The 19550-nt window shown below is 40.4% G+C and overlaps 1 protein-coding gene across 1 annotated transcript in view; it reads right to left on the bottom strand.

Moving 5' to 3' along the window:
• Positions 1-16294, bottom strand: part of prkdc (protein kinase, DNA-activated, catalytic subunit) — a 28092-nt gene extending 11798 nt beyond the window's left edge. The window contains 53 exon segments of the mRNA XM_034212011.1: positions 128-252; positions 415-526; positions 735-866; positions 1180-1331; positions 1520-1663; positions 1812-1931; positions 2061-2219; positions 2372-2520; positions 2599-2662; positions 2743-2808; positions 2920-3088; positions 3187-3365; positions 3981-4188; positions 4332-4459; positions 4615-4782; positions 4910-5014; positions 5167-5355; positions 5468-5671; positions 5790-5948; positions 6142-6274; positions 6413-6621; positions 6715-6941; positions 7077-7307; positions 7400-7533; positions 7620-7722; positions 8074-8168; positions 8257-8483; positions 8599-8706; positions 8963-9115; positions 9222-9385; positions 9543-9630; positions 10004-10113; positions 10241-10400; positions 10485-10604; positions 10716-10802; positions 11002-11161; positions 11249-11358; positions 11457-11606; positions 11815-11931; positions 12035-12084; positions 12263-12431; positions 13040-13204; positions 13313-13459; positions 13557-13714; positions 13790-13820; positions 13949-14004; positions 14105-14204; positions 14340-14452; positions 14560-14668; positions 14790-14864; positions 14965-15069; positions 15146-15222; positions 16015-16294. Of these exon segments, the coding sequence (XP_034067902.1) occupies positions 128-252; positions 415-526; positions 735-866; positions 1180-1331; positions 1520-1663; positions 1812-1931; positions 2061-2219; positions 2372-2520; positions 2599-2662; positions 2743-2808; positions 2920-3088; positions 3187-3365; positions 3981-4188; positions 4332-4459; positions 4615-4782; positions 4910-5014; positions 5167-5355; positions 5468-5671; positions 5790-5948; positions 6142-6274; positions 6413-6621; positions 6715-6941; positions 7077-7307; positions 7400-7533; positions 7620-7722; positions 8074-8168; positions 8257-8483; positions 8599-8706; positions 8963-9115; positions 9222-9385; positions 9543-9630; positions 10004-10113; positions 10241-10400; positions 10485-10604; positions 10716-10802; positions 11002-11161; positions 11249-11358; positions 11457-11606; positions 11815-11931; positions 12035-12084; positions 12263-12431; positions 13040-13204; positions 13313-13459; positions 13557-13714; positions 13790-13820; positions 13949-14004; positions 14105-14204; positions 14340-14452; positions 14560-14668; positions 14790-14864; positions 14965-15069; positions 15146-15222; positions 16015-16174 (7133 nt within the window). The 5' untranslated portion in view covers positions 16175-16294.
• Between the last annotated feature and the right edge of the window lie 3256 nt (positions 16295-19550).

Genomic DNA, 19550 nt, shown 5'->3' with positions numbered 1-19550 from the left:
CAGACAAGTTCGAAAAACTATTTACTTTCAGAGTAAAGGATTTTGGTAAGGTAAAATTCCTTGTTTATTTATGACATTATTTGCATTACGCTGAAATAGCATAAACAGATTAGAAATACAAACTCACCGATCCATGAATGGAGGAAAGTGCTTTGACACTTTGTTCAAGCAAATAATGAACTTGTCATCCATGTCTTTTTTCTTCAGATTTGTTATCTTACTTGCAGCAAGACTGAGAAGCTCTTGACGATGCTAAAGAATAAAAAGAGGAGGGATTTATCATCTGCATCAATTGTGAAAACAATCATTATTTTTCATCTGTGATCTTTGCTATTGAGGTGCTCTGGGCTATCCTCAGACATCAATGTAAATATAAAGTAACTGTCATTCAACAAAACTCGGAAGGTCTCATACATTGTCCATTTCAGTCATATTCTTCAGGACGAGGCCGATAATTTCAGCAGCAGCTGCGTAGACTTCTTTGTACCTTACAAAGGTAACGTTGTTGGTGAGAGACTGAATGTACCTGAAAAGAATACACAGGACAGAAATGGTTAAAAGACACTGCAATATGTGAGGTATAACAAACATGTAAACACATTGATTTATTTCATCTAAATGTGCCAGCTACAACTCAAAAGGTAACATTTACAGTATATGAGCAAATGTAATCATGGTTTTGACAGGTGACACGGTATGCTTATGTTGTCATTTAGCTACACTATTTATTTTACCCATCATATTCAATTCCACAGGAGGCCTCGTGGGCAGGGAGGTTGTTGGCCAGGATGATTCCCAGCAGCTGAAGTCCAACAGAGTTGTCTTTGCTATTTGGGTCGGTGCCACGAAATCGGTCGTATATCAGACTGCAAGAAAAGAGAAAAAGTCAAGGACTGGTTCAATTATAATTTGTTTGAAAAACACAGTAATGATGCTAGAACACTACCATAAGTACTACCTGATCTATTGAGACTTTCTGTGAGTTGCCAAATAAAAAAAATCATAAACCAATTTCAACTATATTGATTTTCAAAAGACATTTCTCGATCTCCTTCATGCAGAGCGTGCAACCTTCAGGGAACATGCATAGTTTAAACGGTGTCTGTGTCTTGGACATTTCCACTGAGCCCAGGTTGTTTCACATGAAAATTAACTGTTCAGTAAGTGTGCAAGTTCTACCTGTAGGGCACATGCAGACAGTCTTTCCAGCACTCTACGAGAGTGCGAATGATCTCCAGATTGTGGCGGAAAACGGGCCTCTTGGAGTGGAAACAATGCTTCATCAGGAACTCTAACAGCCGGTTGGCAAGGACTTCATCTCTGGGGTTACCCTGCGACAAAAGAATCCTGTTACTAATAATATTAATAGATTTTACATGATAATAAAAGGTAACAATAGCAAGAAAATAAATGGGAATACTCTCACGAAGTTTAAAAAGTAACATTAAACTCTATAATCATTCTTATACCCTGAAATGACAATGTATTAATGATTTATATAAATGTAAACATATGCCACCTTGGGGCTGGCCAGGCTTGTCCAAGAGAGCACCGTGACAACAATATCCACCACCATGAAATGGATCCCCCCTCCTCCGTTGTTTCCAGAAACCACGACCTGCAGGAGCGGCCCCAACCAGTGCTTGGCGTATGGTCGAAAAACCTGGAAATATCAGCGCAATTTGTCGACAAAACAATAGCGAGCAAAACATTTTCATGGGGTGTCACAAACGGGTGGATTAAAAAAAATCATCATATTTATTTATTTACAAAGAAAGAAAATGAATGGATTTGTATCGAGGGACATTTACCTCCTCTGTGTTGATGATGAGCTTTGAGATGAAGAGTCTGATATTCAGAGGTGTTGCTGGATTTGAGAGTTTTCCATGTAGAAATTTCATCCATGGCGGAAGTTCATTAGGCATGTTTCCCTGTTTGATTAGCAAAGGAGAGAGCATTTTCAACAACACAATAATTATACACATGATGTGCAGCTGTGCATAGTGTGACTGGTTCAGATGGAAATAATAGTTTATTAACGCTTCTTCAGTGCCACTGACCTGTTCAATTTTGGGGGTTATGTTGTTCCTCAGCATGTGTCCAATAAGACCAGTCATGGTCGCCATGCATTCATGCTGATTTAGCTCATCCATTTCTAGATCCACCATTGCATCCTGGGAAGTATTTGCCTCTTCTGTCTCCTGTCCAAAACCAACAAACTTCCTTATCAACATAAAAAACAGATTATAATGCAATAAGTTTTCCTTCAATCATCTGGGGACAAACTGCCAAAACCACCATATAACACTTAGCCACGATACTGGCTGTAATCTGTTTCATAAAAGATAGAAGAACAATCTAAAGAACTCACCCTCTTTGCAACGGTGCGTCTCTGCCCTTCTGGGTTCTGGGAGCTCAGGGAAAAGCTTTGGACTCCGGTGGAGAAGTCAAACTGACTCATCTCCTCACTCAGGCTGCTGTCGGCCATGTAAGACTGGGAGGACAGGTACACTGGTGCTTCTGTGGAAAACATAAAACTCATGATCAAACACTATCTACTTACGGAGAACAAACTATAATGTTGGCAGCAGTAAATACCTCCGTTCTCCTCGCTCACTTCACTTCGAATCATGACGTATTTCTTCTTTCTCTCAAGTGGGACCTGATGATTTTTGTATGTATTAAACCATGAAGGCAACTCAAATAACAGTGGTGTTCAAATGGGTAAAATAAAAAACATACCTCAATTTCAATTGGAAAGTTGTAGGTCCTTTCAATGTCAATGATATTCTCCAGAATGAACTGATTCTGCACAAGGAAAGAAAACCACAATCTTTGAAGTCCTCTAACTACTCAAAGAGAACTGTCTTCCCATGGATTAGACTACAGTTGAATATATTTATTAAAGCTGGTTGTTACCTTCTCTGGTTTCTCACTGAAGAGAAAGCCATGGTAGAACTTGGGCTCATTGAAGCTGCAGCTGATGACAGCAATGGCACAGTTGTATGTGGCACAGTGATACTGTCTCCTAAGTTTAAGGAGCTGAGTCTCACCAGCCATATTCTCAGTGAATGCTTCAAAACATGACCTAAATGAAATAAAATCAATATTCATCATGTATCCCTGGAAGAATTGGTTCATTTTACATCACTGTTATGTTGATTCTCGAATCGTAAAAAGTGTTACTTGATCAAGGTCTTGGACATCTCATTCCCCTCCGCTTTGTCTGAGCGACAGTAGGCTTGATTAATGCGGGACTCCTTGGAGTAAACCTCATCTTTGGAAAGGCGGGAATACAGGAGCTCCATCAGCTTGTAGCAGCCGTTCTTCTTCATCAACTGGATCTCGAATTCTGTCTCATTTGACTAAAATCAAAACATACGTTTAAACCGATTTCAAATGTGATCCTCCGTTCTAAATAGGCTGTGAGGACATAAACATTTAAAACACAAGCTTAATGACCAAATATCCTTGGAGAACATCAAAAACAGCCTGAACAGCATTGTTAAAACCTGCTCCAAGATCATCGGCGTGAAACAGAGAGACTTAAATTCCTTCTGTAACCATCAGATTCTGCGGAAAGCAGAGAGCATTCTGAACTCTCCAGGTCATGTACTTTCACATGAATTTCGTCTGTTGCCATCAGGGCGAAGATATGCTCTACCTGATCAAAGGACTAATCGCTTTTCTAAATCATTCATCCCTTCTGCACTCAAACTTTTAAATTCTTGAAAAGGCTTTTAACTTGATTATTTATTTATTTATTTATTATTGTGATGCTTTGAACTATTTATAGTGTAAATTGGAATTATCCACATCTGTGCTCCCGGGTGTGTCTGTGTGTTTTCTTCTTGTATGTTCCTGCCTGTGTACATGACATAAGCTGCTGCTCATAACCAATTGCCCCTTGCGGGATTAATAAAGTTGTTGATTGATTGAAAAACAAGCATTGACAAATATTTTAAAGTTAAGAGGCAAACCTTAGTAAAGCGGCTAAGGAGCAAAACTATTATGTCGGAGACATTTGCCACGAAGAAGTCACTCAGGGCTTTGGTGCCACAGTGAGACGCGAGAGGCAGCAGAACCCTCTCCATCATGGCCTGCAGCACGGAGCTCATCGGCACCTCCGCCTGCTGGATCACCCCGTACACTGTGCACAGCAGCTGCAGCTGCCGCTCACTGCTCGACCTGGTCAGACATGATGAACACAGAATGGACGCAAAATAAGCAACTCCTGTACAACCTAAGGCGACGCTCCTTGTCTGGTCCCATTCCGAAAGTGGGAAGTTGTTTCCCCATCAATGATGAATGGTTGTGAAGGCTTTACTTACCGCTTTGCAATTCTTTGGAAGCAGGCTTGGAAGGGCTCCTCCATGATGTGTTTTCTATCTCGACACAGAATCCCTGCCATCAGTTTTAGCAGGAGTGGGCTCTGGGAAAGCTCTAGAGCATCCAGCATCTAAAAGACAGAAAGACAGGTTAAATTGGTGGATCATTCCCGAGCACCAAGTACACCCTGTCTTATATTGTTAAACCACCAAGAGAAACTTGCCACATGAGAGTCTTTGAAAACATAAGAGTCTGCTTGTTTAAATAAATCTTTGCTGACTTTACCTTTCGGATACAGTCCATGTAGTTGTTGCGGTGAAGCGAGCCCTTCGCAAACTCATCAGACTGCATGGGGAAGTGGGACACTACCAGGGAGTCAAGAGCTCTCTGCAACTCAGTTAATGGCTCCTCTGGGAGGGTGGTGAAGAAGGGCAACACCAACAGAGCCTGACTCTGAAGAGTTGAGACAATTCAACAAAAAAAAAAACATAATCAGCTCAAACAGAAAAGGTACAAATCTTAGTTGTTTTTAACAATGCACCACAGTGACTTTAACATATACCCATCCCATTTCCATTACCTTGAGATTCAGAGGCAGAGTCATGTCAACCAGCAGCATAGTGAACGTGGAAAACACCGGTCTGAACGCTTCATGGTTTGTATCAGAGCAGACAGAGGAGTCAATCTGATTAGAGTGGGAAAACGTTTTCATGAAATAAATTACATTTAGAAAAAATAAGAAAGAATACCGGGTAAGATAGTCTTGCATGCTTGTGTTGTTCTTTCCTGGACCTAGGATATGTTTCTCAGGGACTAACAGTATTAACTTCACATTACCTGTAGGAGTTTAGAGAGGAGCAGCAGAGTGGCCGTTTTGCTCTCTGGAGTTGAGGCGTGTCCTTCCCACCAGGACTGCAGACTGTTCCATCTTCCCAGCACCTCTTCAACCAGCTGTTTTCCCTGAGTCTTCCTCACAGCGCGCTCTTTAAAGCTGTGGTCCAGCATGCCGTTCAGCAGCACACTCACCTGGTGAAAAATGGAACAAACAAACTCAAATGCAGAGAAACAATAAATTGTCTATAGTAGAAAGCTTTTCTGAATCTAATTCAAAATGGGGAAGAACAAATGAATGAGCTACCATGCTGGGGTTTAGAGAGGAAGCTTTCATGAGGCGTGGCACTGTGGTGTTCAGACTTCTCAGCAGCTCAGTGTTGATGGTCACCTGGAAGAGACTGTAGAAGTACTCGCCGTGTGAGAAGCTCAGGAATCTATTGCTGCGACATCCAGATATTGGCACAGAAAGCATGATGGTGTTCAACAACAAGTCCACCAGTTGCTCACTCTGCAGGGAAACAGTAAGCATGTGTCATTATTGTAGTCACTTGGCTGCAGCTTCAATAACTCAGTGTAAGTAGTTTCAATGTATGATCAAATGTAACCCAAAGAGAGATAGATCTGACCTGTTGACTTAGAGAGAATGAGAGCTGAAGCAGGCTATCCGCCAGCCTCTTGGTATTTATGTCCAAAGATGGAAGTGCCTTCCTGTCCTCACCGGGTGCTATACCTTTATACACTGTCATCAGAAGTCTGGACCCAAGGGATTGGGCATAGGTGGCATCCTTTCACACCACAAGAAACACAAAGAAAATAAGTGCATGTTCATTAAGTTGAGTTAGAAGATGTTCTGAGTGTTTAATGATTATGAAAACAGAATTGCATAGCCATCTGAAAAACTTGAATAAATGGTGCTGCATGTATAAAGCTAGGTTAATAGTCACATGATAAAATATGAATATGACCCAGGCCAAATACCTGACTGTGCAGGATAGAGCTGAGGAAGTCGGCTTTGAGGATCTGCGTACAGGAAGACAGAACCATCTCCATCTGGTCGTGGCGGCTCACAGTGCTGGACTGGTAGAGGTCTACAGAACACAACTCCTCCACACTAGATACATTACATTTGGAAAGAAAGTAATCCTGGTGTTGATCATTCCAATTTATTTTCAACTTAATCCATCATATTATATATTTATTTCTTGTGTTGTGTGCCTAAAATAATACTAGTGAAAGATGATCGACATACCTGTTACGGGAGATTTTTACCCGCAAACTGCTTTCAAGACAAGAGCGATAAGGTGAAGCCAGCAGGGCCTTCAGGAGAGGAACGCACACTTCTGGTAGGTTCTTCATTACCTCAACATCTGCCATGTTGAAACCTACAGCAGACGGCTCACACACCACAAGCGCAGTCAGCTTAAAGAAATCCGAGACAAAAAGGTCTTGCTCCAGAAGCTGTGAACAAATGAAGGAAATTGTGAGTCAACGAAAGGGAAAATCAAGGTTCTTTTTTTTTTTAACGTCAGAGTGATTTAAATTCAGCAACACCTTCCAAAACTCCTGGTCTCCTTTGACAAGAATCATGGTGGTAAACTCCAGCAGGCGGACAGTGATGGTGCACTTGCTGAAGTTGAACTGGTCCACTTCTCTGGGGCTGAAGTGAGAGGTCTTCTTGGCGAGAGGGAAACAGCTCTCCGCCGCTGCCAGTTCTTGAGTTGACAGCTCGGTCACAAAGAAGCGTATCGCTTTAAGAAAACTTGATTTCTCCTCAGAGCCTTGACAGGGAAATTGAAAAAAATACAGTATTTATAGCGTTGTCAACAACAGACATATTATTTAAGTACTTGTAAGATTGTAAGTGTATATGTTGTGCAGTTGATGTCAGAGAGAGGGATGTCCTGACGACTTACTAAGCATCTGATGAGGCTTGATGATTTGTAAGTGGATGAAGGTGTTGTAGCAGTCGAGGGTAGCCAACAGCAGGTCCATCCACTGCAGGGTGGCTCTGACACTGAAAGGCCCCGTCAGGTCCCTGAGAGTGGGCTGAGAGAGGAGACCTCCACCCTCAAATCGTGGGATCAGGAAGCCTTTGCCATGATCCTTCAGCATGCCATCCACCCACTGAGGTGGAGACTTCTTCTCTAAGTTCAATCACACAAACTTTATGTTAGTTGAATTCAAAATTACAATTCTTAAAATAATCAGAATGTCTTCATGTGGTAGGATTGCTCACCTGAGAGGAGAGGAATTAACTCATAGAAGAGTTCCATGCATTTGTGGCGGCACTCGGTCTGAGGTCTGCCACATTGCTCCAGAAGCCATAAAAGCACATCAGAGAGGCACAGCTTTCCATCAGGAGGAAAGCCCCTATGTGAGTAGAAAGAGGAAAAAAAGATTATAATGGAACATGTAGTATAATGTACTAGAACGCAGCTTGTACACAGAATACTAACCTTGGGACGCGCGTCTTAGCATTGTGCTGATTGAGACTGGGCGCCTTTTGATTGATGATTCTTTTCAGGTGATCAATGGCAGTGCAACACTGCTGCACTGTACCTGAGGACGGAGGGACAGCCTCAGTTTTTTGCATATTTAAAATTTGTTTTGGTTGATTCATTTGCTTTTAAATTCAAATTGCTACATTTATTATTTACTTGTTTATTTGCCTAGGGTTTACTTTTGTTTTTGATTAGCTATATTTTAAATTATAATGTTACTGTTAAGTGCAACAGAGCCTTGTTTAACACAACACGAGTGCATAAAAAGGTTCTTAATACCATTCTAAATCCAATTACAAACACGTGTCTTGAAACAGTTTGCTTTTTTTGCTTCTAAGAAAAAACGCTGCTTTTAAAGCATACATTACTAATTATTGTTCATACATTGCTAAAGTGGAAGATCAATTACCCAAAGATCTCTCATCTGAGTGTGCAAGAGCCAGGCTTTCGACAAATATGACGAGAACTTCAAAGATGAATTGCTCCACCAAGGACTTTTCCTCCCTGGAGGGACACATACACAACAGAAATGAGATGATACAGTACACAATCCGTCATTTTGGAAATGTAAAACCAGAAAAAGGTAATGTACCTGAATTGTCTGTAGATACTATTAAATGCCAGGGCTGCACCCAGTCTTTTGAATCCATTGGGGTGGAGAGCCAAGCTGTAGATCCGCTTAAACAAGGACTTCATGTTAGTCGGGCTCCTCTCCTGCTGCTTTGGGGTGGTTTGTTTGATCGACCATTTGACAAACTCCTCAATGCAGCGGCCACAGAAGTCTCTGAGAGTGCTATCCATTGGGTCAACCACACCATTCTGAATACAAAAACAAACAATGTAAGCAAAGGTCTAAGTGTCTTCTTAGGGTTTATGTAACTTTTACTGATGCACAATTGCCTATGAAGCCCTTTATAGTATATAAAACACTTACCATAATGGCGTCTAGGACAGCTACTGTATCTTGGCTCTCAAACTTCTTGTTGTTTGTGAACCAATGAATCAGCTGCATTACCAGCGGTTCAAAGAGCTGTCTGGTCACCTGGTGAAGAAATGTCAATTCCCAAACATCACTGGCGACATAATAAAAAATAACAACCCGAGCTCTTCTGTAAGAACCAGGCTCCCTCAATTGCCTTTACGCAATCAGACAGCTTTTTAGGCAGTCATTAATTTGTAAAAAGGTTTAAAGAATACAGCTTGCTTGACAGTATAGTTAATTAAAATACATTAGTCAAACAAATATTAATTATATCCTTAAACTCCAACATATTCAAGGATTTTCTGGGGGAACATACCTGATCGACATCACAGGCTAGCCGCAGCAGCACAGGAAACAGCCTCTTGTGCAGCTTGTACATGGGAGACAGTTTATTCTCCCCCTCCACCATCTGAGCACTCTTCCCCACCATGTACACCACCAAGCTGTGGAGAAGCTCACAGGCTGCTACCTGCATCACAAGAGAAACTGGATTAAAATAACATCTTATTTTCTGTTTGGTAATTCCTTTGTCATCAAACTAGCTTGTGGGAATTCTTTGATGTTACAGGACACACCTTGGTCTGTCTGTCACTGGTGGACAGAGCCAGTTCACTGATGTGAGGCAGAAAGGGGTCGAGGTAGATGACCGGCTTCATATCGGCGAACGGCACGGCAAAGCTGAGCCGTTTCTCAGAATCCCAGGCGACAAATTTCTTCATCGTTTCCTCTGATGAGACCACTAAATGTACAAAAAAGAAAGGCCAATGATCGACAGAAATAGCAATTGTCTATTTACAGTCATGTGTAAAGTGTTCTCAAATCATCATTCTTGAGGAAATAACACATTTATAGTGTAAAATATAATGCAATGGCAGGTAAATTCTGAAAATCCTCACCAGTTACAAGGTTCCTGTTCAGCTTTCCTCCCAGATGACCGAGCAGCTTCACCACCCTGAGCCTCACAATGTCAAGCGGAGCATCTTCCTGCATTAACATAGAATTAATTTCATGTTCACAAGTTCAGTTGTACTCGTATCCATTTCTGTTCTGCATGACGACAAGTCGTTAACTATGATTTGTAATAGTTATAAAGTAATTTAGCTTTATAAGAGGTAAAAATGGAAATTAAATGACTGCAGGAACTCTTAGTAATTGTGGGGGTCTTTAAATTGGACAAAGCATGTTTAACTGTTTCTATTTATGCAGTGAACAAACTACTCCAAGGAATTAAGTAAACAGTAAATTAATCTTGTTATACAACAACTGCAGCCAAATTCTGATGGATTGTAGATAGACAAAAAAACAAACAGTCCCTCCAGAATACTAAAAGATGTCTTCCCACTTTCTCGTTCAGTACCATGTTGAGCTGGTTGGATTTTTTCATGAGCCGTGTCAACACTCGTTTGTATCCTTTTTCACTTTTTGAAGACAGAGAAGACATCACCTCCCAGTTGCTCTCATCTTTGTCTAAAATCAACAAAAATCTGCATTAGACTTTTTGTTTGGCAGATTTCTTTATCTGTTTAACTGAAATAATGGAAAAATGTAACCAAACAAATATGTGTGACCTCTCTTCATACTGTTGCAGACTTACTGTTAGTGGAGGTGCTTTTCAGGTATCCATCCAGGAGAGGAAGGATGCTGGAGTAGCAGTGCTGCATGGTCTCCAGAGGAATGTAGGAGGACCAGTCTTCGAGGGCGTCCAGGGCGGCGTTGGCCAGAGGAACGTGGCTCAGACCCAACTTCAGGGCCACCTAGACACACCCAAAATAAAAGCTGTATTCATACATCCTTATCTAATTCAGAAAAATACAATAAAACAGATTAAAGAATCCCACCTCCAGAGCAGGACAGTAGGCCTTGATGTCCAGAGCTACGATGTTGTGGTGCAGCGAGAGGACAAAGGTCAAGCAGGACGCCAGCAGCTCGTCTTTGTACTGCTTCATTCTCACACACACCTACAGAGAGACACACGTCATGTTCATCTCCTGCATATACATTTCCTCTGTAATGCTGCATTTAAGTTTGCGACATTCCCAGGAAATATTTTGAAGACACCTCGAAGTTACCTCTTTTCCGAACTTTGAGAAGAGTGCAAAACAAGAACTTTTCACAGCGTCACTCTGAGGGGAGGAAGAGCTTCTTGTGCCAACTCCCTGTCGAAAACAGAGGAAAAGTAGTGATCACTTACATTGAATATATAGGAGAAAAGGTAATGTAGAGGTAATACAAAGGGAATCCTATACTACTTTGATATTCCTTAAACGTGGTCCACTGGTAGAGATCTGTCTGGATCCTTTTCCAATGCCCTGAAAAATGAAACAATAGGATGCCTTGTACTGGTGGGAATATTACCTGGTAGTACTTGATTCTCTTGCCGATTTTCATGGTGACAGAGAGCAGCTTGTAGAAGCCACTGACGAGTGGATTCCGTATGGAGTGAAGGATAAGTTCATGGCTTAAGGGATACATCCAGGAGTCAAAATACTCCACATGCTTTGTCAGCAACAACTCGCTGCAAAAAAAGAAGAAAAAAACACTGTCAAACAAATCGAATCACTTTCTAGATCAAGATCACCTCTATGTGTGTAGTCTTCATTACCTGCAGAAGTCAACCAGGTTGATAAAGGCAGTGAAATCTTTGATCTTGTTGGGCAACAGATGAGCTGTGGGGTCAGAAGAGGGCAGGACGTGGGCCGCATCATCTGGAGCCTGACAGACAAAGAGGCATGAATTAGGGTTCAATGGACAAAAAGGCTTTTGATGAATCCATCATCTCTCATCAACCGTCATTTTCAATGAGACCTCACCTCCTCCCCTGTTGCAACTTTCTGCACAGACAAGTCCAATTTTTCAAGAATTCTGAGAATTGATTTCACCAGCTCGTCATAAAGCAGACGGCTCAACGACAGGAGAGCAGCGTTCTGACTTTCAAAATCTCCATCCAAAAATCCTGAGTCCTGCAGAGGAGTACACACATGTAAAATAGTCACTGCTTAAGAATATAGAAACAGTTAACCTGGCAGGAGACAATGTAGACAAGAACGATGCTTATATCTATTTCGTGGTATATACTTGCTTATGAAAACTGCACACGTAAAATCCTGAAAAACGTTGTAAAGCATGTTGCCACAAGCATGTGATCATAAAAAACTAACATAGCTGTACCTTCAGCCGATCACAGTCCAGAAGGCTTTTGAACAGGGCCAGATAGTTCTGACTGGATGGAACTTTCCACTTTCCTATACGCATTTGGGAAGATTGAGATTGACCACCATCTTTGTCCTGAGAAGGGAAGGACAGAAAGCATACATCAGCACAGTAAAACACTTTTGGAATTATTTTTTAAATCAAATTATGACAACAACATCTGAAACATGCACCCGACCTCAGAGAGCATGATGGGTTTTGAACAGACACGGATCAAGCCCTGGTGCACTGTAAAATAATAAAAAAGTAAATTCATTAGCCGATGTTATGTGCAATCCCTTTACAGATAATGCTGTTAAAATCATGATCTTAGTAAAAAGGTTTATTTTTACTTTATTACTGGGTCTCTTCACTCATTTCTATTTCATTACGGTCTTTTGGTATAACGTGCTGGTGATAAACGTACCCACGGAGCTAATAAAGCTCCACAGCACAGGTCCTTTGGAGGCCATGGCCACCAGCACCTTCAGGATGGACCTGCAGCAGACGCTCTGCATCCTCTCGCTGTACTGAGGGAAGTTGTCGATCTGCACCACCATCAGGCGCTCCAGGAGGGGGGTGTACACCTCTGGAATCTGACACATTGAACACAATGGTTTAGATAGTTTAGGCCAGGGGTGTCCAAACGTTTCACACCGAGGGCCACATACATAAAGATATACGAAGGGCTGGGCCGCTCACTAGAGGAATATTGCCTCATAAGTTAAGTTATAAGTCAGCAAAATCAATCAAATGTAGGTAAATTATGCTTGTTACTTGAATATGCTTTATGAAAACAAACAGCCTACATCCCAGCTCTCCATGGGGTTTCCTTTATTTTGTTGGCAGCTCATTCCTTAAAACAGGAGCCTCAGATTTCTTATAATAAGGGGAAATAGGAAGGGTATATTTCAAGCTTGTTATGTAAATAAGTCACTTTTTTCTTATCAACTTAGATTTGTTAGAAATAGTTTTCAACTTTAATGGACTGAATGTATTTCAAACATTTGGCTTATTGAAATACTGTGTAATATAAGTTTACATATATATTTGAGAAGTACAATATAACAAGTTTCAGTTGTGGGTCATATTTCATAATACTTTTTGAATTTGCTGAGGGGCGATTCAAAATGTTCCGCGGTAACATTTGTGATTTATCCAGCAATCTTTGGTCGAAGTGAGGGACTGACTGCAAGTGTGTTACCTTGTCCAGGTGGATCAGGACGCTCGCTATAGAGTCCAGGAAGCTAGGCAGCTGGTAGAAGCTCTCGTCCTCATCATCAGACTCCGTCAGGTACATCTGCTTACAGCGCTGGATCAGCTCTGTGTACATCAGGTCCACGTCTTGAGGGCAAACTTTCTTGCAAGGCTAAAGAAGAAAACATGATTATTTTGTCTTGTATTAAGTCTAGAATGTAGATGAAACCAGTTTGAGATTTTACAACTGTAATCAAACCAAACAAGGCAATGAACATACGCCTGCAAAGAATCCATATCCTCTTATAGCAATGGACAGCTCCTTATGTGTCGAGTCCATGGTCTTAATGATGCCGCAGAACTTCTGCATGAAGAACTTCAACTTGCTTTTGTGCTCCTCGATATTATCTGCCACCAGAATAGCCACCTGAACATGATAATAAAATGAATGTTAATCCAAGTTGTTGGAATGACAAAAGATACATTATTTTTATCATGAAGTGGAAAAGCTTTCAAGCGTGTACCTGTTTGAGGAAGGCCTCGAGTGCATAGTAACTGGTCTTCTTCATCTCAGCATTGATGTGTCCGCAGTGCTTGGACATCACCTCGAACAAAGCTCTGTAGTTGTCCATCAGGCAGCTGCTGAACTGGGATGCATGTCTGGCGATTAATCTGAGCCCGGCTGTTTGACAAACAGAGACGTATTAGTTTTCAGGGAGTTTTATCTTCAAGGTATTATTTAAATGGCAGGTCTTACCAAATGTGACAGCATAGCGGCTCATTTCCACCTACAACAAAAATAAGGAAAAACAAACAATCACAGGAGTCATGTTATATAGTATCCCATTTGATGTAATAACATTACATGCATAATCTATAATCTTAGAGGGTTTTTTATAGCAACAATGACATTTACCTGGGGACTGATTGCCTTCATGGCATATTGAAAAATGTCCTTAGATGTTGCTGGGTCTGCAATTCAGAGACACAAACAACATCATTGTAGTATTGAAAATGTTTGTCCTCCATTTTGGATAAATAGATACTGCAAAAAAAATATGGTCATTCACACCTTCTTCCATCGTTTTGGGGAAGTTGACCATTAGTGCAGTGATTCCTCTCAAACATCCAGCCACAACATACAGTTTTGGTTCCTTAGTTAAAGAGGTCATCTAAAACACAAATGAAAAGCCACATTAAACAAGCTGTGTAAACACACTGATTTTTAAAGATAGTCATTTTTCTCAAACATCTGACCATGATTTTTGTTTCGGTCTATGTCAATTCACTTGTATCTGTTTGCATACCTGTTCCTTTAGCTCTCCGAGATAGGCTTTGTAGAGTTTGTCGGAGTTGTGGACCATCTCGCTGGGATGAACCTCTGCGAGAACTCCCAACAACTCATAGATTTTGCCGAGGACTACGATCAAAGATATAAAACGTTTATGTTAGTACATATTCCTTGCCTGTATAAAGTTATTCTCATTACGGTGGTGCCTTTGATTCAGGCATTAAAGGAAGTCTCACCAGAGTCTGCTAGTTTGCTCTTCTGACAGAGTTCGCTGTAATATCTGTTGAATATTTCACAGATTCGAAGGTCTGCGACCACACTGGAAGCTTTTGTTGTTTGGAGAACCTGTGGAGAGTTTTTGACAAGAACAATGTCTAAGAAGCTTATCCAAACAACTTATTTTCATACTCACACATTTATCAACCGTACTGTATGAAAAGTGTACCAGATGCAAAGAGAAACCAACCTTTATGAGGAGATCCAGCACTGGAGCCCTACACTTTGCCAGTTTTTCCTTTGTATACACAACCATGCATGTGTTCTGCACAAACAAAGCAATGAAGAGAAACAACATACTTGATTCTGGAATTCACATGAAAATACTAACACTCTTTTAATCTGGTTTTAAATGGGGAACTTACTCTTATGTCAATGGCGTAAGTCTTCTCCCAACCTTTGACTCTTGGTGAGACCCGGTCCAAGAACTTCTCCAAGAACCCCAAGATCTCCACTCGGGTGTCCCGGAACTGATGACAGGGATGTTTTCGGTCATCATGAGAACTTTTCAGTGACTTTATTAACGAGATGTTCAATGATATCTACCTCATCTGATGGCAGGGACTTCCTGATGAAGCTGAGCAGTCCATAGTCTTTGGAGAACAATAAGGACGTCTGTAAGGCTTCAAGACGAGGAGGATGGGATCAGAAGGAAATGTTAATATTTGTTTTTACATTCTTCTTATAGTGTGTAAATCACAATACCAACACTAAACTATGCAAATTGTTAGCCCAATTGTATTTTAATAATGAATACATTTGGTGGATTATAAAGCAAGTACAATGGATTTTGTTGCTACAGCTTAGATAAATAGGGAGTGACTAATATCAGCCCAGAAACAGACTACCAGGGTCAAGATCTACCATGCAATATGATAATATATAACCATATGTTGAATAATGTATGAGCCCCCTGACAAAAGGCTGCCTTGGAGGTAATTTGTGGTCAGATGGAACAACTCCCTGCAGACTGCACTACTTTCTGTTGCAAATCCACTTGGGTTTAATACTGACAAACTTATTTTTTGGAGATTGTTTTATTAATTCCTTAGTGTATACTTCCAATGGAGTTATGGTTAGCCACCTGCAAGCTTTGCTTTATGTCACGTGGTACTAACAGTGTGTTCATGATGAGGTTACCGCCCACAACAGTGAGTTTTGGCGGAAGAACATTGTGTGATGCAGGCAAACTTAATACAAACTGAAATCTGAAAAATATTGAAATTGTTTCTGCACGCCGAATGATTATGTTCCTTATAATACATCCTAAATGACCTTATCCTACAAGTTGTTCATCGCGGGTTAACAACAGTAGCATCATTAACACAAAATGGCCATATTGTTATTGGAGTTTGGCGCGGACACAAAGCGTTTCTGCTATCTATGGGAATACTTGATGGACTTCATTGTCTTACCAAGTTCATTATCGGTTGTTAGCATGCAGTCCTGTGCCAAGTCACCGACAATATCGTGACATTTCAAAGCTGCAGCCCGTGGGTCTTCATCCGAAAGGGACTCATGGAGTTTCAGAAGAAGCCCCTGGATACCTCCAGCAGTGTTGCTGTCGGAAGACATATCTGCAGACTGGATCTAAGGTAACGTTAGCATCACATTAGCATCATTACTTTCTCTCACAAGTACACAATGTGAGAAAGAACTCTGAACAGCACTGTCAGGCATGCACAGCCATGCAATCTCCAGTTGTGAAGCACGCACATCAGGAAGAAGGATGGGATATATTTCCTTCAAAATAAAAGCCCTGGCAGTGAAGGTTCAAAGGACGTTATGTGACATAAGTGACAAGCATACCATCTGGTGGCCACTTAACTATGAGTGCTATTGTTGCAAATTGACAGTATTATCTAAAATATCTCCTAAACCTCTGTCTAGTTTGGAAGATTAAACTGCTCACTTTTCCATTGTTAAATAGATCGACTAAAAACTATAATTTCTGCGTTGACGCACCTGGCCTTGATGTTTGTTATAATGTGCATGCATCCCAAAGAGCTTTAATTCTCCATTTGGTGTAACACGTACAATTCTGTTTGCACAGCTGTATCTTGAAGAGATCCCTTAATTGCTACTATGAACCTGTTTAATAATATATATAACGTGCAACATTTAATTCCATTATGTGTCTTCTTTTGAGTTACCTAGCAGAACATGTGTTGTGCCAAATTATGCACCCCCGCCGTGAAATGCACCCCTTGTCACGGGAACGCGCATTTGAAAATTAATATGGGTATATGGGCATAGATTTGTCTCATTATTTGTGTGAACATAACAATTATTTGTGTGTAAATATGTGATTTGTAAATGTAAAACACCATCCACAAATGCATTTAAAAGATTTGCAAACTCACAAATACATTTGCAAATGTCAAACGGATCTGCAAAGTATGGGATTAGTTTTGTTTCATAAAGATAAAGCAACACTCTCAGAATCAAGCAACACTAAAACTGAGTCAAGCAAAATAAATTAAATTTAAAAAATAAAACTACAAGTTGCAAACAAATCATTTGTGTAATCATGTAAACTATAAGTATTGTTTCTTTGTTTTAACATATCTTTTTGTTTGCAGTTCTCTTTGCTTCCTTTTCAATGATCAGACTTTTGCTCTCGCTGCAGCTCTTCTCGTTTGCACCAAGCCCCCAGGAAGTGCGCCGGACTCAGATGAAAATATTCGTGGTGGCCAAACGGTGGTACTGCACATCCGTTTGGTTGCCAGGCCCGGAAACACTTTTTCCCATTGACTTACATGGGGAAAGAGTGGTCTGTAAATCGTTGGATAATTTTTTTCAAACTAAATAAACTACCCAGTATGAACACTTGTATAGCCCTTATTAAAAACATTCGTTCCTCAAGTTGTAATAATCTGCTAATAACGTTATTCTGAGAGTTATTTCCCTCTGCATTATGAACGCACATCTAACCCACGGGACCGCGCCGCCCGGCACGTTCATGTTACGTGTTCAGCACTACATGCGTTTATCTTTACTCATGGATGCACAATAACAACGGACCCATATCGCCTTACTGCCAGCCCACGGAGCTGTAATAATGGATATATTGCACATGTTTGCTGTAATTCATAATTTGTAAAATATTATACTACATGGGCTGTATGATTAAATCTTGTACCGTAAATGTTGTATTAAATAAAGTTAATATTACCGACGTTGGATTAACGTCCCTGTAGCTTCTTATTGCACTAAGAAGCTTATTGCACTGTGTGTGTATATATATATATATATACAGTGCAATAATTATTTCATGCTAAATGAAGCTCTGTTGCTTGGATATCACTAGATCCTGTTATAAGTACATAAATAACGATTGATGTGCACATTAGCATCATTACTAGCTAGCCGCTAGCTGCTAACTGCCGCCTCCTTAATATCAAATCCATGATAACAACATCCATTACCATGCTGTCATGAACGCGCGGTGCTGTTACGTGTACGCAAATTGACGTGCTTGATGTGAACGAACATTTTGGTTAAAGTTGCGCATGCGCTATGAGCGCACATACGGGTACTTCTCAGGCATGCCGGGTAATCTGTGACGTTTCGCTCTCTCAAAAGTTGGGCCATTTTATCATCATGAATGAGGCCCCGCCTTCCACGCTGTATCCAGTTCTTATTATACCTCCATGGTTTGCACTCCCTCATTTTTTGTTTTCGATTTTGACACAAACGTCCCAGGTGGGCGGGACCTTCAGGGGTGCGTCCCCATTGGCTACTCAGTTTTTGAGTAATACAAAATACATAAATTACTAGTCTTCCAGCTTTCGAATTAATGTAATAACTTTGAATACATTTCTGTTGAGTCTCTATCGACATAAAATATAGCAGAATCGTGATTCAGGCATTAGCCAAGTGATAAAAGTCTTACTATTGCAGTAAACTGAACGTGAGATAAAAAAAACACACCTCTATTTAAAAACAAATGAGAAATTAAAATCCTGTTATTTCAAAATACATTCATGGAAGTTAGTGAGGTTTTCATTGGTGCCCAAATAACTGTGATTACAACTTGTACTGTATTTTGGGGTAAACGACACAATGGGGAATTCAGAAAATGCTCTTAATTTGCATTATTGCAGAGCTGTTGATTTATCACTTATATTCTATGTTCATGTAATTTCTATTAAAATCATTATGATGATGTTTGAGGGGCTTCTGACAGACAAACTCGCAGTATTTACACTTTAACTCATTTACAATCAGCACCTTCAACTATTTATATCCAAAAAAGGCTTTCACCAGTGAGTTGTTTCACTTTGAAATAGCAAAAAGGTGGGTAGGTGCTTTAGACTTTTCACACCATAGGTGGGATTCCTGAAGTTTTATTAATAGGAATGACCAACAATTTATGAAGGTACTGAGTGCACTTTTAGTTTTGAAAGTATTTATTTGTTTATTTGTTCACTTGTTTGTTGTGATGTCCAATATGTTATGGTGTTTTAATTAGAATAAATTATATAAATGTTCCCTATAAGTGACCTTTTGTATGCATTTCTCAAATTAAGTGTTGAAGGTTATGTAAGATAGCAAGGGGGGTGCATATCGTGATAACCAGGCCTGTCGTAAAAAGCACTCCCCCCCAAAAAAAAGATGCTTCTATTAATCTCACCCTCAAGCTTTTTTGAGGGTATAGTAGTAGGACTAGTACCAATAAATGGAGCAAGTTTCATGTATGTGACCCTATTATTATGTAAGATAGCAAGGGGGTGCATACCGTGACAACCAGGCCTGTCGTAAAAAGCACCCCCCCCAAAAAAAGACGTTTCTATTAATCCCACCCTCAAGCACTTTTGATTGTATAGTAGTAGGACTATTACCAATACATGGAGCAAGTTTCATGAATGTGACACTTTTATTATGTAAGATAGCAAGGGGTCCATAACGTGGCAAAAATATGCTGACAAAGACTATGTAACATTTGTAA

This window comes from Gymnodraco acuticeps, unplaced genomic scaffold (assembly GCF_902827175.1).
Source record: "Gymnodraco acuticeps unplaced genomic scaffold, fGymAcu1.1, whole genome shotgun sequence".
In the NCBI taxonomy this organism is placed as follows: domain Eukaryota; kingdom Metazoa; phylum Chordata; class Actinopteri; order Perciformes; family Bathydraconidae; genus Gymnodraco; species Gymnodraco acuticeps.
This window is presented reverse-complemented; position numbering and strand designations above follow the sequence as displayed.